This window comes from Melanostigma gelatinosum (genome assembly GCF_949748355.1).
Source record: "Melanostigma gelatinosum genome assembly, chromosome: 5".
Taxonomy (NCBI): Eukaryota; Metazoa; Chordata; class Actinopteri; order Perciformes; family Zoarcidae; genus Melanostigma; species Melanostigma gelatinosum.
Window position 1 is genome coordinate 17,465,459 of NC_136638.1, and position 19,236 is coordinate 17,484,694.

The window sequence follows — 19,236 nt, forward strand, 5'->3', positions numbered from 1 at the left end:
GGAAGCTATCAGTTTGACTAAAGTCGATAGATTAGGTTTCAGACGCTTTAACAATGTGTCTCAAGCTCAGAGGAATTCAGTGCGAGTGTGTGCATACTTGAAGCGTCTCACTGAAGAAAACATTGAGTCAGGATGACTTTCAGAGTCAGGATGACTCTCAATTGTCACTCAACATGTTGATAGCAACACATCATTTGTATTCTTTTAGACTGTCGTTCACCAGAGCTTTCTTCACAACCAAACACATTTCCTCAACTGTGAATAACTCTTAAATATCAAAGTGAATGAGGTATATTTCAAATGCACACACAAAAATAAGAATTTGCATACACGCTCTCACACATCACTCACACGTGCACACCAAAGTAAACCTGAGGTGACGCCTGGAGTCATGTTTGACTTGTATCTCTGTGGATAATAGACAGCACAGGGGACGTCAGCATTATCAGCAAATCAGGAACAGTGATTCATCACATCACATAGAAAATGACAGCTAAGATTGCACCAATAGTGTGTTAGCTTAACTAATAATAGCAAATAAATATGTATTTCTCTCAACTGTATAAGGCTGTGTTGACTAATGTCTCACATATGCAGCTCTCATGGGGTATAAAATCACAGTCATCTTTAAATCATAGTTCAGCAGTGTACACATACACACAATATGTGCATGGATGTGGTGCCATCTGGTAGTGATACACAGTACTTCACCAACATTTTGTGATTTCGTCATTTTTACTTGTCCCACCATTGACCGCCCTGCCAGCAGCGAACTGTGATACAGTTGATCTGTTACAATCAACTATTTCCAAAAAAAATAAAAAAGTGGTAAAGTCAGAAAAATAAGTGCCAACTCTTTCATATTATCAAGAGAAATCGTTTATTGAAAAGATAAAGGAAAGGCTTTGAGAAGCTGTTTTAAAATTGACAACACAATCTAACATTGCTGTGAACAATGTCAGCAACTTATTTACACTGCTCCTGGTAGTCACAGTAACAATGCATTGAGCAACACCAAGCACTCAACTTGTGAACAAGGAAATAAAGAGCTGGCTTGAGATTCAGAGTTTCGTGTGATTATGTTTCATAAGACACAAACATGATAGTTAGAAGACAACAATGACATTCTCAGTAAATGCAATGTAATGAACAACCAGCTACAAAAAAACAATGTTTCCCCACTACCAGAGCCACCTAAAATTCAAAATGTCAAAGTCACACAATCAAAAATGATATGGATTAAGACACAACTTACATCTACAGCACATATACTCAGGGGAGCTTAGAAAATCCTCAATTTGACATACTATGCTCAAAGTGGAGGGCCGGCAAAAAAACAGGAGACTTTTGATTGATTTGAGGCATTTACAAAAATATCAATGATCTTATAATGCTACTCCCCTTTCACTTTCCCCTTGTCCTTGCTCTTGTCCTTTGGTATACGGCCCATGTTGTAAAATTCTAAGTTTGGCCTCATGTCGGTGAGGTGGGCGAGCCGGTTGGACATGGCGAAGAAAGCAGCGATGGCAGCGATGTCCCACGCATCGTCACGGTCAAAGCCCACTTCCTCCAAAGACTGGAAATGCTGCTCTGTGATGGCGTCGCTGCGACACACAGCCATCGCAAAGTCCAGCATGGCTCTCTCCCGAGGTGCCAGCTCCGCATTCTCATAGTTAACAACGACCTGCGTGAAAAAGGGGAGGTAAATAATTAGACATAGTGGGAAATTTAAGTGATTTATTTAATATATAACTTTTTTGAATCACCAAAAAAAAAAAATGCTTTTGCTCTGATTGATTAAAATGTCGAGTATAACTTAACTACACTTTTGTGACAACTGCAGTAATTGTGTATTATACAAAGCAAAGCAGGGGCAAGTAGTAAAAATCGATGAGAGTTTATACCTGATCGCAAAGAGTGGGTTTCTTAGAGTAGATGCGGTGCAATGCACTGTGGGATACCACACAGTAAAGACATTTGTTGTGGGCACTGGTAGCTACTACAATCAGCTCACGATCTGCCTTGGTCAATCCGCCTGGAACACAGTAGACATCATATTAATGTGAAAACAATAACATACACAACAACAAGAATATATATAAAGTACACAGCAGGCTGGCTGGTTTTAGTCAATATGTTTCTACAGACAAAAGAGAAACTTCCTCTTGGAACAGATCCATGACATTCAAGAAGTGGCTACAATGCCTAAAACAACATTCATAAACAAAACAAGTTGATGACGTTCAGTTTAGTAGAGACAGTGGGACGGGAAGAGAATGCTGAGGCTTCAGTGTTTGATTGTGTTGTTCGTGGGTAGATTGTTGTTGTAAATTGTAAGTGTCAATGCTTAGAGGCCAATATGGCTTAACACATGTAACCAAAAGCCAGATAGTTGTTTGATACTTTCTCTGCAGTCTCCCCGGCTTGTTATGGCTGTCTGGGTGGACGTCTACTGTACGTGTAGTGCGTGGCACAGAGCAGTCACATTCAGACGACCATGCAGCAGCCAGCCAGCTGACAATTACACTACTCTTACTTTCTTATAGCGGCTACACCATCTAACCCAACTAGACGTAAACAATGTCAAAGATGTGTGCAGAGATCCTGTGAGAGACAAGACGCAGTCTGCATTATTGAATCTGTATGTCTGATCACCTGTGCAATGCAGTACATAACAAAAGCCTAAAACATAAACAGGGTGCAGCCTTGTAAAAGGAGTTTGCATACTGCCAACAAAATGAAGACAAATAACATCTTGGCTTAGTCCCGAGTAACACCACTTGCATTAACTGCCACCACAGAGAAACATAACAAACACACACACCTGTCTCTTTGTTCATTAGTTCATTGTAGTAAGCAAAGAAGGCTCTGAACTCTGCTGGTCTATGAGAAAGGGCTTTGAAGACATTGGGCAAAAAGCCTCCCTGTAAAGAAATAAACGGGACGTTTAGCAGATGAAATAAGAGTCGATCTGAAGAGTTGAATACGTTGTTTTGTTTTTATACCTTTGACTCAACTTCCTCCATTACCTCGACTAGGTCATGAGGTAGATCTTTCCTGTACGGAACTGGATACCGACTGACGTTCTCCGGTGGCGGATCGCTGGAGAGAAGCCTGATCCCCGCTGCCTTCTGTCGAGGCACGCAAACCGACCGGAGAGACGCCTGGACGGAAGACAGGAGAGTCACACGAGTCATACGGCAACAGCACTATCCGAGCTCAGTAGAAACGTAGTTAATCGATAACTTACCAGCTGTGTGAACACATGGGGACGAAACAACTTCGACACGAGAGTACTCGCCATTTCAGTCCGAAAGAGGAGCCAGGAGGGAGCGTCAAAAACAGACGGTTTGCTCGGTTAACGCTAGTTTCACGTCTTCCAACTTAACTGAAGTTAAGTAAGTTTGGTAAAAATATACATTATTTACCAGTCTTTCCAACTGTCAGTGACATCATTGTTTTACTTCGTTGTTATATATGGTTGATGTTGTGGGTCAAGTCAAACAGCCAATCGTAGAGTCGTACTGTGTCACGCCCATATTTCTTCTTCTTTCATTTTCAGCAGACTAGACGCAGCCACGGACTGTTGCTGCCCTCCACGGTTTATTTGTAGACCTCAACTGTGTGCGTTATATCATTATGTAGAGTCCAATACAATGTTGAAAAGTTGGTGCCACATCAAGGCGTGCTTTATAGTTTCTGCATCCCCACAGCTTCCATCTGGATGCTCAGCCACCATTGCTTCAGTCCACAGTGACCCAGCCTTTGCCTAGTTATTAACTGTCTCTGCTGTGTCTTGTATTTGGCTCCTGCTGCAATGTTGGCTGTATAAAAAAAGATTTTTTAAATGCCAGTTTCCTGTGTCACATTTTTTTGCAATCCCTGTGTTATAAAGCTGTTACACTTGATCCTTCCAGACGAGGTGGGACAAGATAGGGGCGTGAATTTGTCGGATCCCGTACCCACGACCCAGGTAGCCAAAATGACCTGGCCCAGATCCGGCATAAGCCCGGCACGCCGGAAGAAACGCGTCGGCCGACTCGTCTGAGACTCGGCATGAATGACGCCCCAGAATCGGGCCGAATACACCGGCCCGATTCCGGATGCCGTCACTGCCGTCACTGGGCCGTAATCGAAAATAACCGGAGCCAGCATCGGCCCGAGCTCGGCTCTGGCCCGGTTGCCGACTCGGCATGAATGACGCCCCAGAATCGTCGTAGTCATTTTGTAAATAGTGGAAGCAATGTCGAGGATATCTACCAGGGAGAGGAAAGTCCAGCGAGATGCCTTCTCCTGCAGGTTCGATAAGCCTACCCTCACCCCACTCTTGGATATATATTTATACTTGTATTATAGCTAAATGTTTATACCTACATCCGTTCTACTTTTTTCGCTGCCCTTTTTGATTCTTTATACATATATTTTTCTTCATAATGCCAGATTGGGCCCGGATTTGGCAGCCATCAACGGGCCAGAACCTGTTTCAGTGCTGGCTGCCGATTAACCCGGCTGCCATGTCTCAGCCAGAATAGGCCCGAGTCTATAATGCCAGATTGGGCCCAGATTTGGCAAAAATAAAATGGGCCAAAGCTGGCTCACATTTGGCCGCATCGAGCCGGAACACAGCAGTCAGCCGACACTCAGCCGCAATACGGCCGAGTCCGCTGGCTACCTGGGGAGTTGCAAAAGAAAGTGCAAACATTCTTGATTTACATCCTAAACATTATCGAGGGAGTTTTTCAATTTACATTCTAGACACGACCGTTAAATTGGTCGGTCAGTCTGTTCCTATATACAGTCTATAATCTGTCCCACAGATGCACAGCCAGGGTCTGAACATTTCCATCTTTTTTCTTTCATCACACAAATGCTATAGTTATGACCCCGTGCAGGACAGCTGGAAAAGGCAGGAGACCAGCTGAACCCAGATGTGGGACAGCGCATACCAAGCAGGGAACTGTGGCTTGCAAACTCCTTACGCAGTGGTATAGGTTTGGTGAAGAAGATTGAGTGGAGGAGGCTGGATGAGATGCCAGACAAGCCAAATATCAGGCATGGAGTGGCAGCAATGTTTGGAAAGTTGTATGTATTTGGAGGATGTTACCACTACTGCAAGGATGATATGATAACATCTGCCTACAGGTAAAAGGATACAACTGGTACACAAATATCCTCTTCTCACTTTGAATAACCTAGAATCTAGGTGGCAAGGAGGGGTACTGCATGAGACTGGGGACAGGTCATACTCACTATCATGCAGTACCCCTCCTCGTCGCCAGGAGTCAGTATAGAGCGCACTGGCAGCAACAAAAGCCCATCTACCTACCCTTTGCCCCGGAAAGCGAACGGTCGCGATTGAGCGGCGGATTCTGTCAAGACGCTTTGGATAATTTATCAAAACAAAACAATTTACGAATTGAACATTACGGCAAAATGTTTTACCATGTAAGTATGTGTAATACCCTCCGCGTGTGAGCCGGATATTAGCCGTGTGGTGGTGTTTTGATTTATCAATGTGTGCCGAGCGTGATCGGTTAGCGTAGCTATTGTAGCTCAACAAAACTTCTCAAAATCCTCCACGCTGTGATTAGAGGAGTTGTTTTATAGCCAGGCAGAAACACCACCAGCTCTCTCGTTTTTGATTAATCAGATGCAGTGTGGCGGCCACCGTAGTATCACATGCATCCCTTTAAACAGCATGACGTTTACAACAGTGTGCAACCTGCATTATTAATGCAAGCGGTGTCTTATAATGCGTGTATTGTTTTGTGTTGTCAGATTTCTTTGGAGCATGAAATCTTACTACATCCGAGGTATTTTGGCCCTAACCTCCTCAACACCGTGAAGCAGAAGCTGTTCACAGAAGTGGAGGGTACCTGCACTGGCAAGTGAGTGGCTGCGAGACTCAAGTTAACTTGTTATTTCCGTGGAAGTTTAGGTTGTAACATGTGTTACTAAAGTGTAGTGAACTTAAACCCTATGCACAGGTGAGTATGTGTACATGCTTTCAGGAAGAGGCAGAGATCTCATTATCTGGGATAGAACATTTGACAACTTGTGTAATAATTTGAAATACTTTAGTCATTTTAAATTATGGCCAATGGAAAACATTGCTTAAAATTAAAACACAATCAAAGGCAACAGATCAGGGCCGATATTTGTTACACCCTTTAAGTCATCAAGACAATATTCACCTGCGTAGGGACGTTATTAACTTTGCATTTATATTCCCACATGTTATTGATTTGTGTGTGTCCCTCCCTTCAGGTATGGCTTTGTCATCGCAGTCACCACCATTGACAACATCGGGGCAGGTGTAATACAACCAGGGAGAGGGTTTGTCCTGTACCCCGTCAAGTACAAGGCCATTGTGTTCCGCCCGTTTAAAGGGGAGGTGGTTGACGCTGTGGTCACTCAGGTCAACAAGGTATGGGACAATACAGCATACTGGCCATGATGCAGATGTTTAAGCTGGAACATATTGTATCTGATGACATGTGAAATCTGACATATTGATACTATAACAAATCATCTTGACACGGCACTGTTTTTTTATCTAATTGTCTAATGCCAAAATGTGTTAATTTGCTTCTGAAAAATTGGCACAGTAATGTAACTGGCTATATTAATGGCAAAAACTCATGTTGTTAAAAAGTAAAACAAGGTGCTTTGTAATATAAATCATAAAGATAACCAAGATAATTGTAAACACCCATATTTTATAGTGGTAAATGATCACATCTTTTAACTTTATCATCGTAAATGTGCCTGCAGGGGAGACGTTATGCTTCTGTAGTGGTTGATGTTTTGAATATTTATTAAGTGATAAATAGCTGATCGTGGATTTTTTTTCTCTGTTTCTTACAGGTTGGATTGTTCACAGAAATTGGTCCCATGTCCTGCTTCATCTCTCGCCACGTGAGTCAGCATGAAATGTATAGTTGTAACTGAAACGGTTCGCTTTTATAGGCTCTACGGTTTATATCCTCTTTGTTAGAGGTTGACCGATTAATCGGATATTTTGCATATAAAAAATTGCTGACAGAAGGAAAGCATGTCATAAACGTCGACTAAAACTTTCACTTTTGTTCTTTCAAAATAAATGTATGCTTTGATGTTCAGTTCTAGATTTATTTTTGAACTACCTTGAGTCTGATGTGTCCGATTATTAAGATGTCAGCTAATTCCTGTTCCAAACTATTGTTATTATATCTGCCTTTAAAAGTCCACTGCCGGTTGATCGCTCATCTTTATCTCACAAGAAACTTTGTTTTTTTCAGTCCATCCCTTCAGAAATGGAGTTCGACCCCAACTCCAATCCTCCTTGTTATAAGACAGTTGATGAGGTAAGAATTCATTAATTGTTGCTTATTAGCAGCTGGAAGTTTAAAATAAACACTCGTTTTTATTTCTATAGATGTTCACCAAATATTTTCCTTGCTTTGCCTTTGACAACATTTTTAAATAAATTAACTCGTACAAATCCAGGTAATTATAGTAACACTGGGGTAAACAAAGTTATTTTTTAGACAACATAATAAAGCACGAGTGAAATACAAGTACAATGCCATGCATTCTGTATACAAAGTAGTTGCAGTGCTGCATACTGTTGTGCTCCTATTATTTTACTGTTACTGAGTTGGATGTTTTCCTCTTTTCAAGGACATTGTAATCCAGCAAGATGATGAGATTAGGCTAAAGATTGTGGGAACAAGAGTGGACAAGAATGACATTGTAAGTGTTTTTCTTCTTCGGATCAGATGTTACATAGCAGTTTATAAATGTGATGTACTGTATCTTAATATACGAGAAGTTAACAACAAGCTTTTCTCTGGTTTCTCAGTTTGCCATCGGTTCTCTCATGGATGATTATCTGGGTGAGTATTACACAGAATATAGTCGTACAGGTTCTGAATCTGTTCGTCGATGTGAAATTATTCTGCACAGTAATGTGATATAGCTTAAAATGTTTTATTTTCTGTTCTATAAATGATTGTTGAACTTGCCTTCTCTACTTCCAGGTCTTGTGAGCTGATTCGACCCAGAGGCAGCACATTTCACATGGGACATTTTATGTAGTAGTTTAGTTATTTTGTTGTTAAAATGAATATTTTTCTACACTGATTGATATGATATGGTGACAGGTGGAGAAGCCCCATAGCGACATCATTTTGTTATAATGCTGCACAGCTTACATTTGTTTGATTGGAACTAGTGTAAGAGTTAAAGAAAATCCACCGTAATGTTTGCTAAATCTATAGCAAGATGGTATACAATGCAGAAGCAGAACATGTATTGTTTCTTTGTAGAATTCACAATTTCTATCTCAACTATATATGCTTTTGTTTTTTGTACACTGACTGTAATAAAGTATTTTATTTGTTATATCTTTGTATCGGTTTTAAATGTCTCATGTTAATATGTCAGAGCATTGATCTTTCTTAATCTGCAAAGAGACTTTATGCACAACTGCATCTGTGTGATGTGGCAAAGCATCACCCTGTGGGACACGTGAACGCGGAAACTACAAGTGCGCGCACGACTCGCGGACGTAAATACGTCAGTAGAGCGCTCGTTCTTTCTTTCTCTCGTCCTGAAGATGGCGGCGGGGGTGAGTAAAATGGAAACATGCACTTTTGGGGTTTCCCTTTTCACTTTCCTGGCGCAATCCGCCGTAAATCCGGCCCATCTGCACTGCTATTGAGTTCCTTTTAACGTAAACGATGCTTTAGGTCTGTTAGGTAGCCGTTATTGGGCGTATTTACGAAGAATTTCATTCAGTGTTCGTAGGAACTGCAGTTAGCTTTTTGCTATCCTGACGTAGCATTCACAGAGAATGACGCCCCTCTTCCGACCCAGGCTTGTGCCACGTTGCCGTGACTATTATCTAGCTGTAAAAACGTATTGTTGCACTTAAAGGTAATTTCGCACAACCTTAGTGTTTATGTCCTGTGTTTGAAGGTCTACGACAAACCGGTACTCTCTTTGGCTAAAGCTACTTTGGCTAAAGCTATATTACCGGTGTTGGTAGTTAGCATTTAAAGCAAGCTGGAAACCACGTGAAACGATAGTTGCTCGTAGTTAACGTACATTTGGCGTTGGTAGCAGTTAGTTTTATCTAAATAAACTAGACTCCTGCTTCCATTCCAGCCTAGTATGTTTTAAATGGTCGTGCGTCCATGTTTATATAGCATCAACCATTTGTCAAGCTATCCCACTCAAACATATTATGTGGCTTTATTTAACGCACCACTTGTATTTTCATAGATGTGTCGGTTTATCAAGACCTTTCACATTATATTTTAATGTAATGTAACTAAAATACAGCCAGAATAAATATTTTTTTGGTATGCAACCATTGAGTTATTGGCATGAAAACATCTTAATGTTGCCTTAACTTCTGTTCAACATGCTAGCAAATATGTGATACATGTATGCTGAAGTCATGTGTATTTTTAAGTTAAACAATTGCTATTTTCAACCCCCTTTCCAGACACTATACACGTACCCAGAGAACTGGCGGGCCTTCAAGGCCCAGATTGCAGCCCAGTACAGTGGGGCTCGCCTCAAAGTCGCCAGCAACTCCCCTGCCTTCACCTTCGGGCAGACAAACCGTACTCCTGCCTTCCTCAACAACTTCCCCCTCGGCAAGGTTGGTGTGGTTATGATGTGCTTGTAGGACCTTTTTAAAAATATGAAACGCATGTTCACGGTAGCTTAGTGTCGATGTCTGCAATTGCAAATCAATCACTGCAATCAATTATCATTAGCAAAACTGCTTGATTCTCTGGATTAAAATGTGTTAAATCATTCTTGAATTCTGCCGTTGTTTGTAGGTACCTGCATACCAGGGAGATGATGGTTTCTGTCTGTTCGAGAGTAATGCCATTGCTCACTACTGTAAGCTTTTATTGGTATTCGCATGATTAACTGAAGTGTCTTATGCACGATTCATCTTGGTGTGCAGCCGATAGGTCCGTATTTATTGATTACCTTAAGTTTTAAAGGAAGCAGAGTAAATGCTGCTAGGTTTAAGGGACAGGTTCTCTGGGGTCAACAATTTGTGGTGGTGGTCGTCGTCGCATGAGCCCACCAACAATTCTACTTCATAAATTGCATAAACTACAAATATTAACTAGCTAGCTTATGTGGCGCAGGTGACTGCTCTAACATGTGCATATCATGGGTCCATGCATTGAGTCCAGTCATTAGAGGTGCAACGGATCGGATCAGAGGAAAAGGAGCAAATAACCTTTAGAGATCCCTGATCGTGTTTTTTTGTTTATGTTACAATAATGTAAATTAACTCCTGAATCACTTTCAGTGACAGAAAAGTCTCTCTTTAATCAAAAAGTCGATGTCTTGCAGTATTTCACAATTTATCTCCAAAGACCTAGATAGAAACAAAGCTCAACTCTTTGGAGGAAACTGATGATCCCCAGTCTTGGGCAAGGCAGTGTCCAGTCATGGCACCAAGTCTTAATCTGACAGGGGAAGAGAAACTAGAGACCATGTTCATCCCAGTCATCTCTGTTCAGTGAGTTAAAGGCTGGTTCATGCTATGGCCACAGTAACAAGAGACATACCTCAGCTAATTGAAATAAGACAGAACTGCTTTTATTAGTTTCACAAAAGAAGAAAAGGCGTAAATATAACTTTTAGAGATCCCTGATCAAGTTTTGTTACCGATCATTAATGATCCATATTGGTGGATACAAATCCTTGTTTAATTATAGCAGCTGATCTACAAGGCTCCAGAGTTCTTTTTACAGTCCCAAAAATCATTTAAATTGTTCTCACTGATAATCACCAACATTGTCCTTTTGATGTGTAATAAATCCACGGTTCATTATTAGTTATACCTGATAGACCAGTTAAACATTTGAAATGTCTGTTGCACTGTTTGCAGCATTCCATCAGACTTTGTAACTAGTCTGCACTTGAAACTGCTTGTGAAGCATGCTGTTGAAGGCAATACTTTAATACGGCAAAGCATAGTTAATGCCATGAAAACCAACTTTCCGTCCGCTCAGTGTTCACAATATAGAAGGTTATGACATGATGATTAAAGATAGTTGCCTTTCACCCACAGTGAGCAATGATGCCCTGCGTGGTGCCACTCCCCAGGCCGCTGCGCAGGTGCTGCAGTGGGTGAGCTTCGCTGACTCGGAGATCATCCCACCAGCCAGCGCATGGGTCTTCCCCACTCTGGGAATCATGCAGTTCAACAAGCAGGTTTGCAACTCAGCATTTTCTGGTTAAGCTAAAGACTTCAATTCTGATTTGTTAGCTGTGGTGGGAGGTTGGTAACTATTTTTTTTTTTTGCCGGAGTGGCGTGTGCTGTAGTTGAGACTTGACCGTGTCGTAGATTTTATATGTTGTGTAATTTTGCATAATCATTCTTCTGTCTGGGTCTGTCCAGGCCACAGAGCAGGCCAAGGAGGACGTGAAGAGGGCCCTTACAGTGCTGAACCAGCACCTGAACACCCGTACCTTCCTGGTGGGGGAGAGGGTCAGTCTGGCTGACATCACTCTGGCAAGCTCCATGGTCTGGCTCTACAAACAGGTTTGGCATACACACAGCACATAACCGGTACACACTGTTAATAATAAATATTATTTTGTTGCAGCACTTCTAATGAATGAGTTAGAATGCTCTCCAGGTGGACCTAACACCTCTGTGCCCTGTAGGTCCTCGAGCCTTCTTTCCGCCAGCCTTACCCCAACGTGACTCGCTGGTTCGTCACCTGTGTCAACCAGCCTCAATTCAAGACTGTCCTTGGAGAGGTCAAGCTGTGTGACAAGATGGCTCAGTTTGATGGTGAGTAGTTGGCAGTGAGATCAGACGATGCACGTTGCTGGCTGCTGGAGCACACGGTGTAATTTAAGAGATACAAATTTGACATGCACTTGCCTTTCGGCTGATACTTTTAAATTTTTCAGCTGAAATGTCAACAAAGATAACTGGAAGGGCTGTATTCTGTTTACATGTCTTGTTAAATCTGCAGATAAAGATAAATGGTTGTGGTCGAAGGATTGCACCAAAATGACTGGATGGCATTTGACAAAAGGCTATTTACTTATTTTTAAAGTGTTACGATAATGTAAATGAAATACTGGATCACTTTCAGTGACGGAAAAGTCTATTTTTAATCAAAAAGATGATGTCTTGCAGTATTTCACAATTCATCTCCAAAGACCTAGATAGAAACGAAGCTCAACTCTTCGGAGGAAACGGATGATCCCCAGTCTTGGGCAAGGCAGTGTCCAGTCATGGCACCAGGTCTTAATCTGACAGGGGAAGAGAAACTAGAGACCATGTTCATCCCAGTCATCTCTGTTCAGTGAGTTAAAGGCTGGTTCATGCTATGGCCACAGTAACAAGAGATTTACCTCAGCTAATTGAAATAAGACAGAACTGCTTACGTTTTATTAGTCTTGACTCCAAAACCAAATAATTGCAACAATTAACATAAAACATTTTTTCAATATTTTGTTCTGTTTTCCAGCCAAGAAGTTTGCAGAGATGCAGCCTAAGAAAGAGACGCCACCTAAGAAAGAGAAGGGAGGAAAAGAGGCAGCCAAGCCCCAGGGGAAGAAGGAAAAGAAGAAGGAAGAGAAGAAGCCTGCCCCAGAAGAGGAGATCGATGAATGTGATGCGGTTTTGGCTGCTGAACCCAAAACCAAGGACCCCTTTGCACACCTGGCAAAGAGGTAACAAGATCTTGATGATTTCCTTGTCTAAAGCATGTTTCCTCACACTTCAGCTAATACTGTGTAGATAAGCAGTGGCAAACCGTCTCCCACGGTGAGCTAATAGTCTGCAGGTTGCCAGTTGATCACTTCAGCAGATTATTGAGTTTATTTGGTGCATCTCAATGGCATATTGAATGCAAAGGCTGAACACTAATCTGAAAACTGATGATCGATCCCCAGTCTTTGGGCAAGGCAGTGTCCAATCATGGCACCAAGTCTTAATCTGACAGGGGAAGAGAAACTATAGACCATGTTCATCCCAGTCATCTCTGTTCAGTGAGTTAAAGGCTGGTTCATGCTATGGCCACAAACCAGATTAAACTTCCAAGATCTACAGTTGTTCCTTTTCTCTGTAAGACTTGTTAAGTTGTGCAAGTAGTCCGTAGTTTTCCACCCCCTACAATTTAAGTAAGCGGACAGCTTTTTCAAAATATTTTTTTCTTTTAAATTGCAAAAAGAAATGGTTGAAATTGGCGTGCAGGGGTAATTAAGAATCGAAAGTTTAACCAAACATGTAGCTATGCGTCTAGTCGTATCCTTTATGATTAGGGCTGTCACGATTAGTCAATGACGTCGATGCTGAAAATCCTTGGAGCTACTAAATGCACCACGTGTCTTTTTTAAATTTTAATTTATTTTGTAGTGTAGTCGCTTCGAGTACTTCGAGTTAAAAATATGAATTTTTCATAAAAGCACTGTTTACTTTAGCCAGTGTCCGTCTATCCTGAGCCTTGTCTAGCAGACAGACACTATTATGACAAAGACCAAAAAGCTCATTTATGGGAGCCGATCAGCCCGGCGGACACAATGTTGCTGGTGAGCGTTGTGCTTCTTGCTCTAATCTTTCGGCCGTCAAACTATGCGGTGACGAGGCCATCCACACAACATATAAAGGCAACAAGTCACGCACATATATGGTAGCCCGAATAGATGATAAACCTGAAAGGGGCGATGCTAGTAGCTAATCATAAAACAGTAGTCAGAGTGGTGATATGTTGTCATAAAAAAGCATTCGGAGTTCTTTCATAGAACGATGGGATGAAGTGCTCCCCTGGCTGATTTTGTTTTGTGCTGCATTATACAAAATATTGTCAAAATACAACGGTGTATATTTATGACCCAATCTTATTTTCCCTTTTTTTCCTTTCTAGCGCATTTGTCATGGACGAGTTCAAGAGAAAGTATTCCAACGAGGACACCATGACAGTTGCCATTCCTCACTTCTGGGAGAACTTTGACCATGAGGGCTACTCGATCTGGTACTGCCAGTACAAGTATCCTGAGGAGCTCACGCTTACCTTCAAGAGCTGCAACCTGATCTCAGGTGAGACTCGGCAGCAGCTGTTTAACCAAAGGCCGTGAATCACTTTTTTTTTTTTTTTTTTTCAGTCCTGCTTATTTGAGCAATAATACTGTGAATTTTCTATGATGACTGATTCATGTGTTGCCGTGCGTTTCCGTCATTTGTTCAGGTTTGCTCCCGTAGTGTGACAACAATGAGTCCGTTTTTTTTTTTAATAGTGGCGTACATCATGTTTGGGTTTTACTGTAACATAATGTGAATCAATCCTTACTTAAAAGTTGTTTCTAAATGATTAATAAATAAATTGCAAGTTGGGCTAGAATTATGAATCATCTGGAGTCTTGGTGTAGATTCTTAACATAAACCAGGTTCCTGAGTGGTTTTGGCCCATATTTCTGTGGAGCTGAGCTCTTCTGCGTTCATTAAGATCATGCTCTGAGAAAGGATAACAAACCAGGTTTAGTCGATGATCAAAGCTTGTTCTTCTTTTAGGAGTAATTCACTTTTGAAATCCTGGCTGTTTCTCAAAAGTTGTAGAATCGGGCAACCCCCTTCTTGTGGGGGAAGCATATGGTCCCCAGTCTTTGGGCAAGGCAGTGTCCAGTCATGGCACTATGTCTTAATCTGACAGGGGAAGAGAAACCAGAGACCATGTTCATCCCAGTCATCTCTGTTCAGTGAGTTAAAGGCTGGTTCATGCTATGGCCACAGTAAAAACACCGAGCTATACAGAGAGAACGACCCCAAAGGTGTTTTAGTTTGGACCGTATCTGAGGAGTCGGGCCTTAAGTTGTCGTGGATCATCCAGATGCACTTTAAAGAAAATGTTCAATGAAGTCCTTTTCTCAAATGTATGACTGTGCTGGTCAATGTGTCATTGATATTACTTTTAATGTTTTGACTTGTTTCTATTGATTTAATAAAATGTCTTCAATCCCTCCATGTTCTTCACAGGTATGTTCCAGCGCCTGGACAAACTCCGAAAGAATGCCTTCGCTAGTGTCGCCTTGTTTGGCACCAACAACGACAGCCGCATCTCTGGCATCTGGATCTTCAGAGGCCAGGACCTGGCCTTCCCTGTAAGTTCAAAGTCCTGACCTGATAACATCCCCACCCTCAAGCATGTAGTGCTTGTGTTTGATGCACTGATTTGGGCAGTCGTTCATGTGCATAGTTGCTAAAACATGTTGTGGCTAAACATTAAACCAATGTTTCCTGAGTGACCACATGTTTGATTAGATCATTTAGATCCCCAGTCTTTGGGCAAGGCAGTGTCCAGGCATGGCACCAAGTCTTAATCTGACAGGGGAAGAGAAACTAGAGACCATGTTCATCCCAGTCATCTCTGTTCAGTGAGTTAAAGGCTGGTTCATGCTATGGCCACAGATGATTCCCAAAATTTTAATATTAGCTGTTTTAGGTTGATTGGTGTCATCCATGCTGTTTTGGCTTTCGGCTAAATTAAGTCAAATGACTAAATTAGACTGAACAGATTGAATGAGACCATGTTCTAGTAACTCTTTTCTAGCTTGACGTTCTTGAATTTGTTACACCAAAGCTCTCGTGGTCTGCATTTCAATGCACACCATGTGATCGTCCAATTACTCTCTACTGTCAAGTAGTGGTACATTATCAATTCATCAGACCCGACGGTAATTCACTCGTATTAAAAACATGTGTTTTTATCCCCCTCTTAGCTATCTCCAGACTGGCAGATCGACTATGAATCATATGACTGGCGCAAGCTGGATTCCAACGGCGAGGAGTGCAAGACCATGGTGAAGGAGTACTTTGCCTGGGAGGGTGACTTTAAGCACATGGGTAAAGCCTTTAATCAGGGCAAGATCTTCAAGTGAGAGGACACTGGGGACGTCTGAACAAAAGCACTCTACGCTCTGCTGTCCCGCACTTAAAGTTGATTGACTTTCAGCCACCACGTGCTTACTTTACTGCAAGAATGACTTTGAATTACAGTGTTTAAGGCGGCAGTGAATTGTCTCAGTGGCCCCAAACAGTTTTTTTTTGTTTTGACCTGTGAAATAAAAGCATTTTCCACAATGCCATCTGTGGGATATGTCCGTGGTCTGACTTAAGTCTTTTTTTTTTTTAATGTTGTGTTTGAGTGGTAAGCAATTTAGTGTACACAATGAGCAAAATATGAGGAGCTCTGCAACCGTTTTTCCATTCACCTCCAGTCAGAAGTAGAAGTGGAAACCTTGCTACAGTTCAAGAAAAGCTGTTTTCCCAGCATGAGTTCCCTGGTGCATGGTATAACGGTGCGCCTTTCTGACCACAGCGAATGTCAATGCTGTGTGTTGTCGGCAATACATCACGAGTTAAACTTTAAACCAGAAGACTGTTCTTACAGCCTCTCAGCTGGGTGTCAAATCATACTCTACACATTTCTCCACCTGTACTGCTGATATTGTGAACGGGCAAATACATTTAGCATCTCGACTGGGAAACCTTTTTGTTTTATAACGCTTGAATTAGTCCCCGAGTAGCAGTTCTTCACCATTACACTTACATAAGTGATGCTGCTGTCTTCTCTTTGTCCACTAGGGGGCAGCCAGAGACTTGGAGTTGGAACGCCCTTGAGCACGTTGAATGGGGAACATCCAATAGGGAGAGAGAATTACTGGGCAGAGCTCTGTGGTTTGTTCGAAGACAAGAATGTTGTCTGCTTCAGACTAAGGCTTGTTTTGATGATTCTGGTACTTTCCCAAAGAGCGGATGCCTGAAAATATTTTACAAAGAACCTTGAATGCCCTTCAAACGCCTTTTACAAGGCCATGGGCCTTTTCCTTTCCAAGTCTAACAGACGGCATTGTAAAAAAGAAAAGCCTGCATACTGACTGACATTAAGTTAATCCACTACATTTTATTTTATCAACAACCTGCATTGCTCTTTGTAAATTATATTTGAAGATGACTTATTACAGGCAAATATAAAAACTGTTCTAGTTTGACTCCACTTAAATGTAGAAATATGTTTTGGTGCCTACTTCTGCAAGTTTGTATCGTTATTTACATTAACAGGAATAGTGTGTGCATATATAGATATATATACAGCCATTATTTTCACATAAGACTGAATGCATAAATCAAAAAACACTTTCTTTCCTAACGAGTGAGGGAAATATTTCTAAAGCTTCAGGATTTGTGTCCCAATGGAGTAAATATTGTGACTGTGAATAAGAACCATTTGGTTTAATCGGACACACCCAACCATATCAGTTTGTAATTCACTTTTCCATCTGATTGTTCCCACACCTGCATCCTGGTTCAACCTTTCACTTCAGCTATAACTGAATTCTTTGTTTGGTGATTAATTGTCGTCTATAGCTGCAGGTAAAATAGGACACCTGGGACGGCCCATGTGATTTATTTATCTTCATAATACAAATTCACATCTTTGAATGTCAGTCTCGAGATGTTTAGTAATATTTTTAGCACAATCAATCCTTGTTTTATCCCTAAATATGTTAAATCTAAAGCTGAAAAGTTCTTGGGTGGATCTGTTTTTCTATGACACACACACACGAAATGCACAAGAAAGGAATCCCATCCGGGAGTGAGTCAGAGCTGTAATTTTTTCCAACCTCAGCGTGATTCAAGATCCTTTTGGTTCAACCATCTTCCACCATAGTGTTGAATCAGGGAGGCCATTTTAGTTTGTTCTGTAGTCTCATGGAAATCAGAAAATGGAAATGTTCCCACAACAGCAAAGCGCTCAAGTCCTTGAACACATGACTCACCCATCCTGTGGATCGGGGTGGAAGAGGGCTGTAACTTGAGCAAATAACTCCAACTTCATCACAGCAGTTACAACAGTGTTGGTGGCTAACCCTTTGATTGCTGAAGGAGTGGTGTTACAAAAGCCTTGTAATCTTGCAATCAAATGTGAAATTAATGTGAGGAAAGCACAATTCAGTTTTACGCTCTTGAAGCAAGTTTCCTTTGCAAAGGCTGCGATATTCCAAACTGTTTTCTGATCCTTATTTGTGTTTAGTCACTTTAGAGTTAAAAAGCAAAACTAAAGCCAACCACAAGAACAATACGCAGTTTTATGCCAAAAGCAACATTCTTCCTTCCAGCCCTGCCAACCATCCTCGCCCTGGTCTTTATTTCTCTCTTCACACTCACTACTACTTCTTCCTTCCTCTCTTCCTCTTCTCTTCCTCTCTCCTTGCGCTCTGGACATATTTCTATGTCCATACATGTGCTGGTGTTGGGGGGGGGGGGGGGGGGCTAGGAGACCCAGCAGCAGCAGAGTGGTGGCGAGGGAGGAACACCAGAGAGAGGCTGTATTGTTTCACCACATAAGGTCCTTGTGTGGCTGTCAGCCCCCTGTAGGAGCTTCATGCATGGTACGCATGTGCTGAGCATCTGGTGGTGGAAGACACATCTGGAAAAGAGTGAGGCGGCCGGTGGGGGGGGGGGGGCTTGGAACAGCGAGGAGAAGGGCTAACACTGGGGAGTCTGAAGCTGACAACTGACAAAGTTTCCTTTAAAGAAGCTCAATACATTGCAGATGCTGTTGCTAAAGAAGTTATTTTCTGGGTTTAGCATTTTGGTGACTCGAGAAGTTATAATCAAACAGTAGAATGAGCAATTTATTTGTTGTTGTAGCCGCAAATAACATAAATAGATATTTCTTCCCCTTTGGAGATGTTTACAGCTCTGCCACAGTGTCTGGGCTTAATGGTCGAAGCAACATTGTGTAAGTAATGTCAGACTGTCGTAGGAGCGTCTCAAGGCGACCAGAAACAACACTCAGCCGCCACACGTAGAGTCCCACCCTCCCAGTTTTATGGACTTTCCCTTAGACCCTAGTCTGGGTTTGGGCTTGCAACCCCACTGACACAAACACACTAAACTTGAACAAAAGCAAAGGGGGCAGGGATACGGATCCTTACTCAGCACTTGAGGGCTTCTTCCACCTTAAGCATGCCCCCTTTGATTTTGAGGTGCAGCCATGTGAATGCGAGACTGGAATTCTAGGGAAGGCAAGTAAGGCCACTGACAAACGCATGTAAAGCAGGGGAATTATGTAAAGCAGGCAAACATCAGACGGTTTCTACATACAACCTAATGTGATCTGTTTCGATTCGGCAAAAAAGTGACCTTCGTATTTTAACCTCGGTTCCGGAGAGAGGGGCGTTTCTTCCCATTG

At 41.9% G+C, this 19,236-nt stretch overlaps 3 protein-coding genes across 4 annotated transcripts; 2 read left to right on the forward strand and 1 right to left on the reverse strand.

The window, feature by feature from the left end:
* Positions 1 to 867: 867 nt before the first annotated feature.
* On the reverse strand, positions 868 to 3,493 carry LOC306777532 (uncharacterized protein). 2 transcript variants are annotated; one of them, XM_079268697.1, is made up of 5 exons: positions 3,251 to 3,493; positions 3,030 to 3,164; positions 2,825 to 2,924; positions 1,905 to 2,035; positions 868 to 1,684 (listed from the first exon to the last, which is right to left on the reverse strand). In XM_079268697.1, the coding sequence occupies exons 1-5, from the start codon at positions 3,302 to 3,304 to the stop codon at positions 1,394 to 1,396; spliced, it is 711 nt and encodes a 236-aa protein (XP_079124823.1). In that variant the 5' UTR covers positions 3,305 to 3,493; the 3' UTR covers positions 868 to 1,393. The 2 variants fall into 2 exon arrangements, with proteins under 2 accessions (XP_079124823.1, XP_079124822.1); XM_079268696.1 differs by having other exon boundaries at positions 3,006 to 3,164.
* A 1,837-nt stretch (positions 3,494 to 5,330) lies between these two features.
* polr2g (RNA polymerase II subunit G) lies at positions 5,331 to 8,385 on the forward strand. The gene is made up of 8 exons (XM_079269405.1): positions 5,331 to 5,445; positions 5,779 to 5,888; positions 6,268 to 6,427; positions 6,868 to 6,918; positions 7,281 to 7,346; positions 7,663 to 7,734; positions 7,844 to 7,877; positions 8,022 to 8,385. Exons 1-8 carry the CDS (start codon positions 5,434 to 5,436, stop codon positions 8,033 to 8,035), a joined length of 519 nt encoding a protein of 172 aa, XP_079125531.1. The 5' UTR covers positions 5,331 to 5,433; the 3' UTR covers positions 8,036 to 8,385.
* A 171-nt stretch (positions 8,386 to 8,556) lies between these two features.
* eef1g (eukaryotic translation elongation factor 1 gamma) lies at positions 8,557 to 16,148 on the forward strand. Its single transcript, XM_079269018.1, has 10 exons — positions 8,557 to 8,611; positions 9,494 to 9,652; positions 9,837 to 9,900; positions 11,093 to 11,235; positions 11,424 to 11,567; positions 11,693 to 11,822; positions 12,511 to 12,715; positions 13,909 to 14,081; positions 15,015 to 15,139; positions 15,758 to 16,148. Exons 1-10 carry the CDS (start codon positions 8,600 to 8,602, stop codon positions 15,914 to 15,916), a joined length of 1,314 nt encoding a protein of 437 aa, XP_079125144.1. The 5' UTR covers positions 8,557 to 8,599; the 3' UTR covers positions 15,917 to 16,148.
* The last annotated feature ends 3,088 nt before the right edge of the window (positions 16,149 to 19,236 follow it).

Bases quoted from the DNA above. Each gene is read 5' to 3' on its own strand.
- LOC306777532 (XM_079268696.1), bottom strand. From the start codon at position 3,304: ATGGCGAGTACTCTCGTGTCGAAGTTGTTTCGTCCCCATGTGTTCACA. The intron at 3,165-3,250 runs GTAAGTTATCGA...TCTTCCGTCCAG, and splicing joins CCCATGTGTTCACACAGCTG to GCGTCTCTCCGGTCGGTTTG. The intron at 2,036-2,824 runs GTGTGTGTGTTT...ACTGTGTTCCAG, and splicing joins ACTAATGAACAAAGAGACAG to GCGGATTGACCAAGGCAGAT.
- polr2g (XM_079269405.1), top strand. The intron at 7,347-7,662 runs GTAAGAATTCAT...CCTCTTTTCAAG, and splicing joins GTTATAAGACAGTTGATGAG to GACATTGTAATCCAGCAAGA. The intron at 7,735-7,843 runs GTAAGTGTTTTT...CTGGTTTCTCAG, and splicing joins GAGTGGACAAGAATGACATT to TTTGCCATCGGTTCTCTCAT.
- eef1g (XM_079269018.1), top strand. The intron at 9,901-11,092 runs GTAAGCTTTTAT...TTTCACCCACAG, and splicing joins TAATGCCATTGCTCACTACT to TGAGCAATGATGCCCTGCGT. The intron at 11,236-11,423 runs GTTTGCAACTCA...GGGTCTGTCCAG, and splicing joins TCATGCAGTTCAACAAGCAG to GCCACAGAGCAGGCCAAGGA.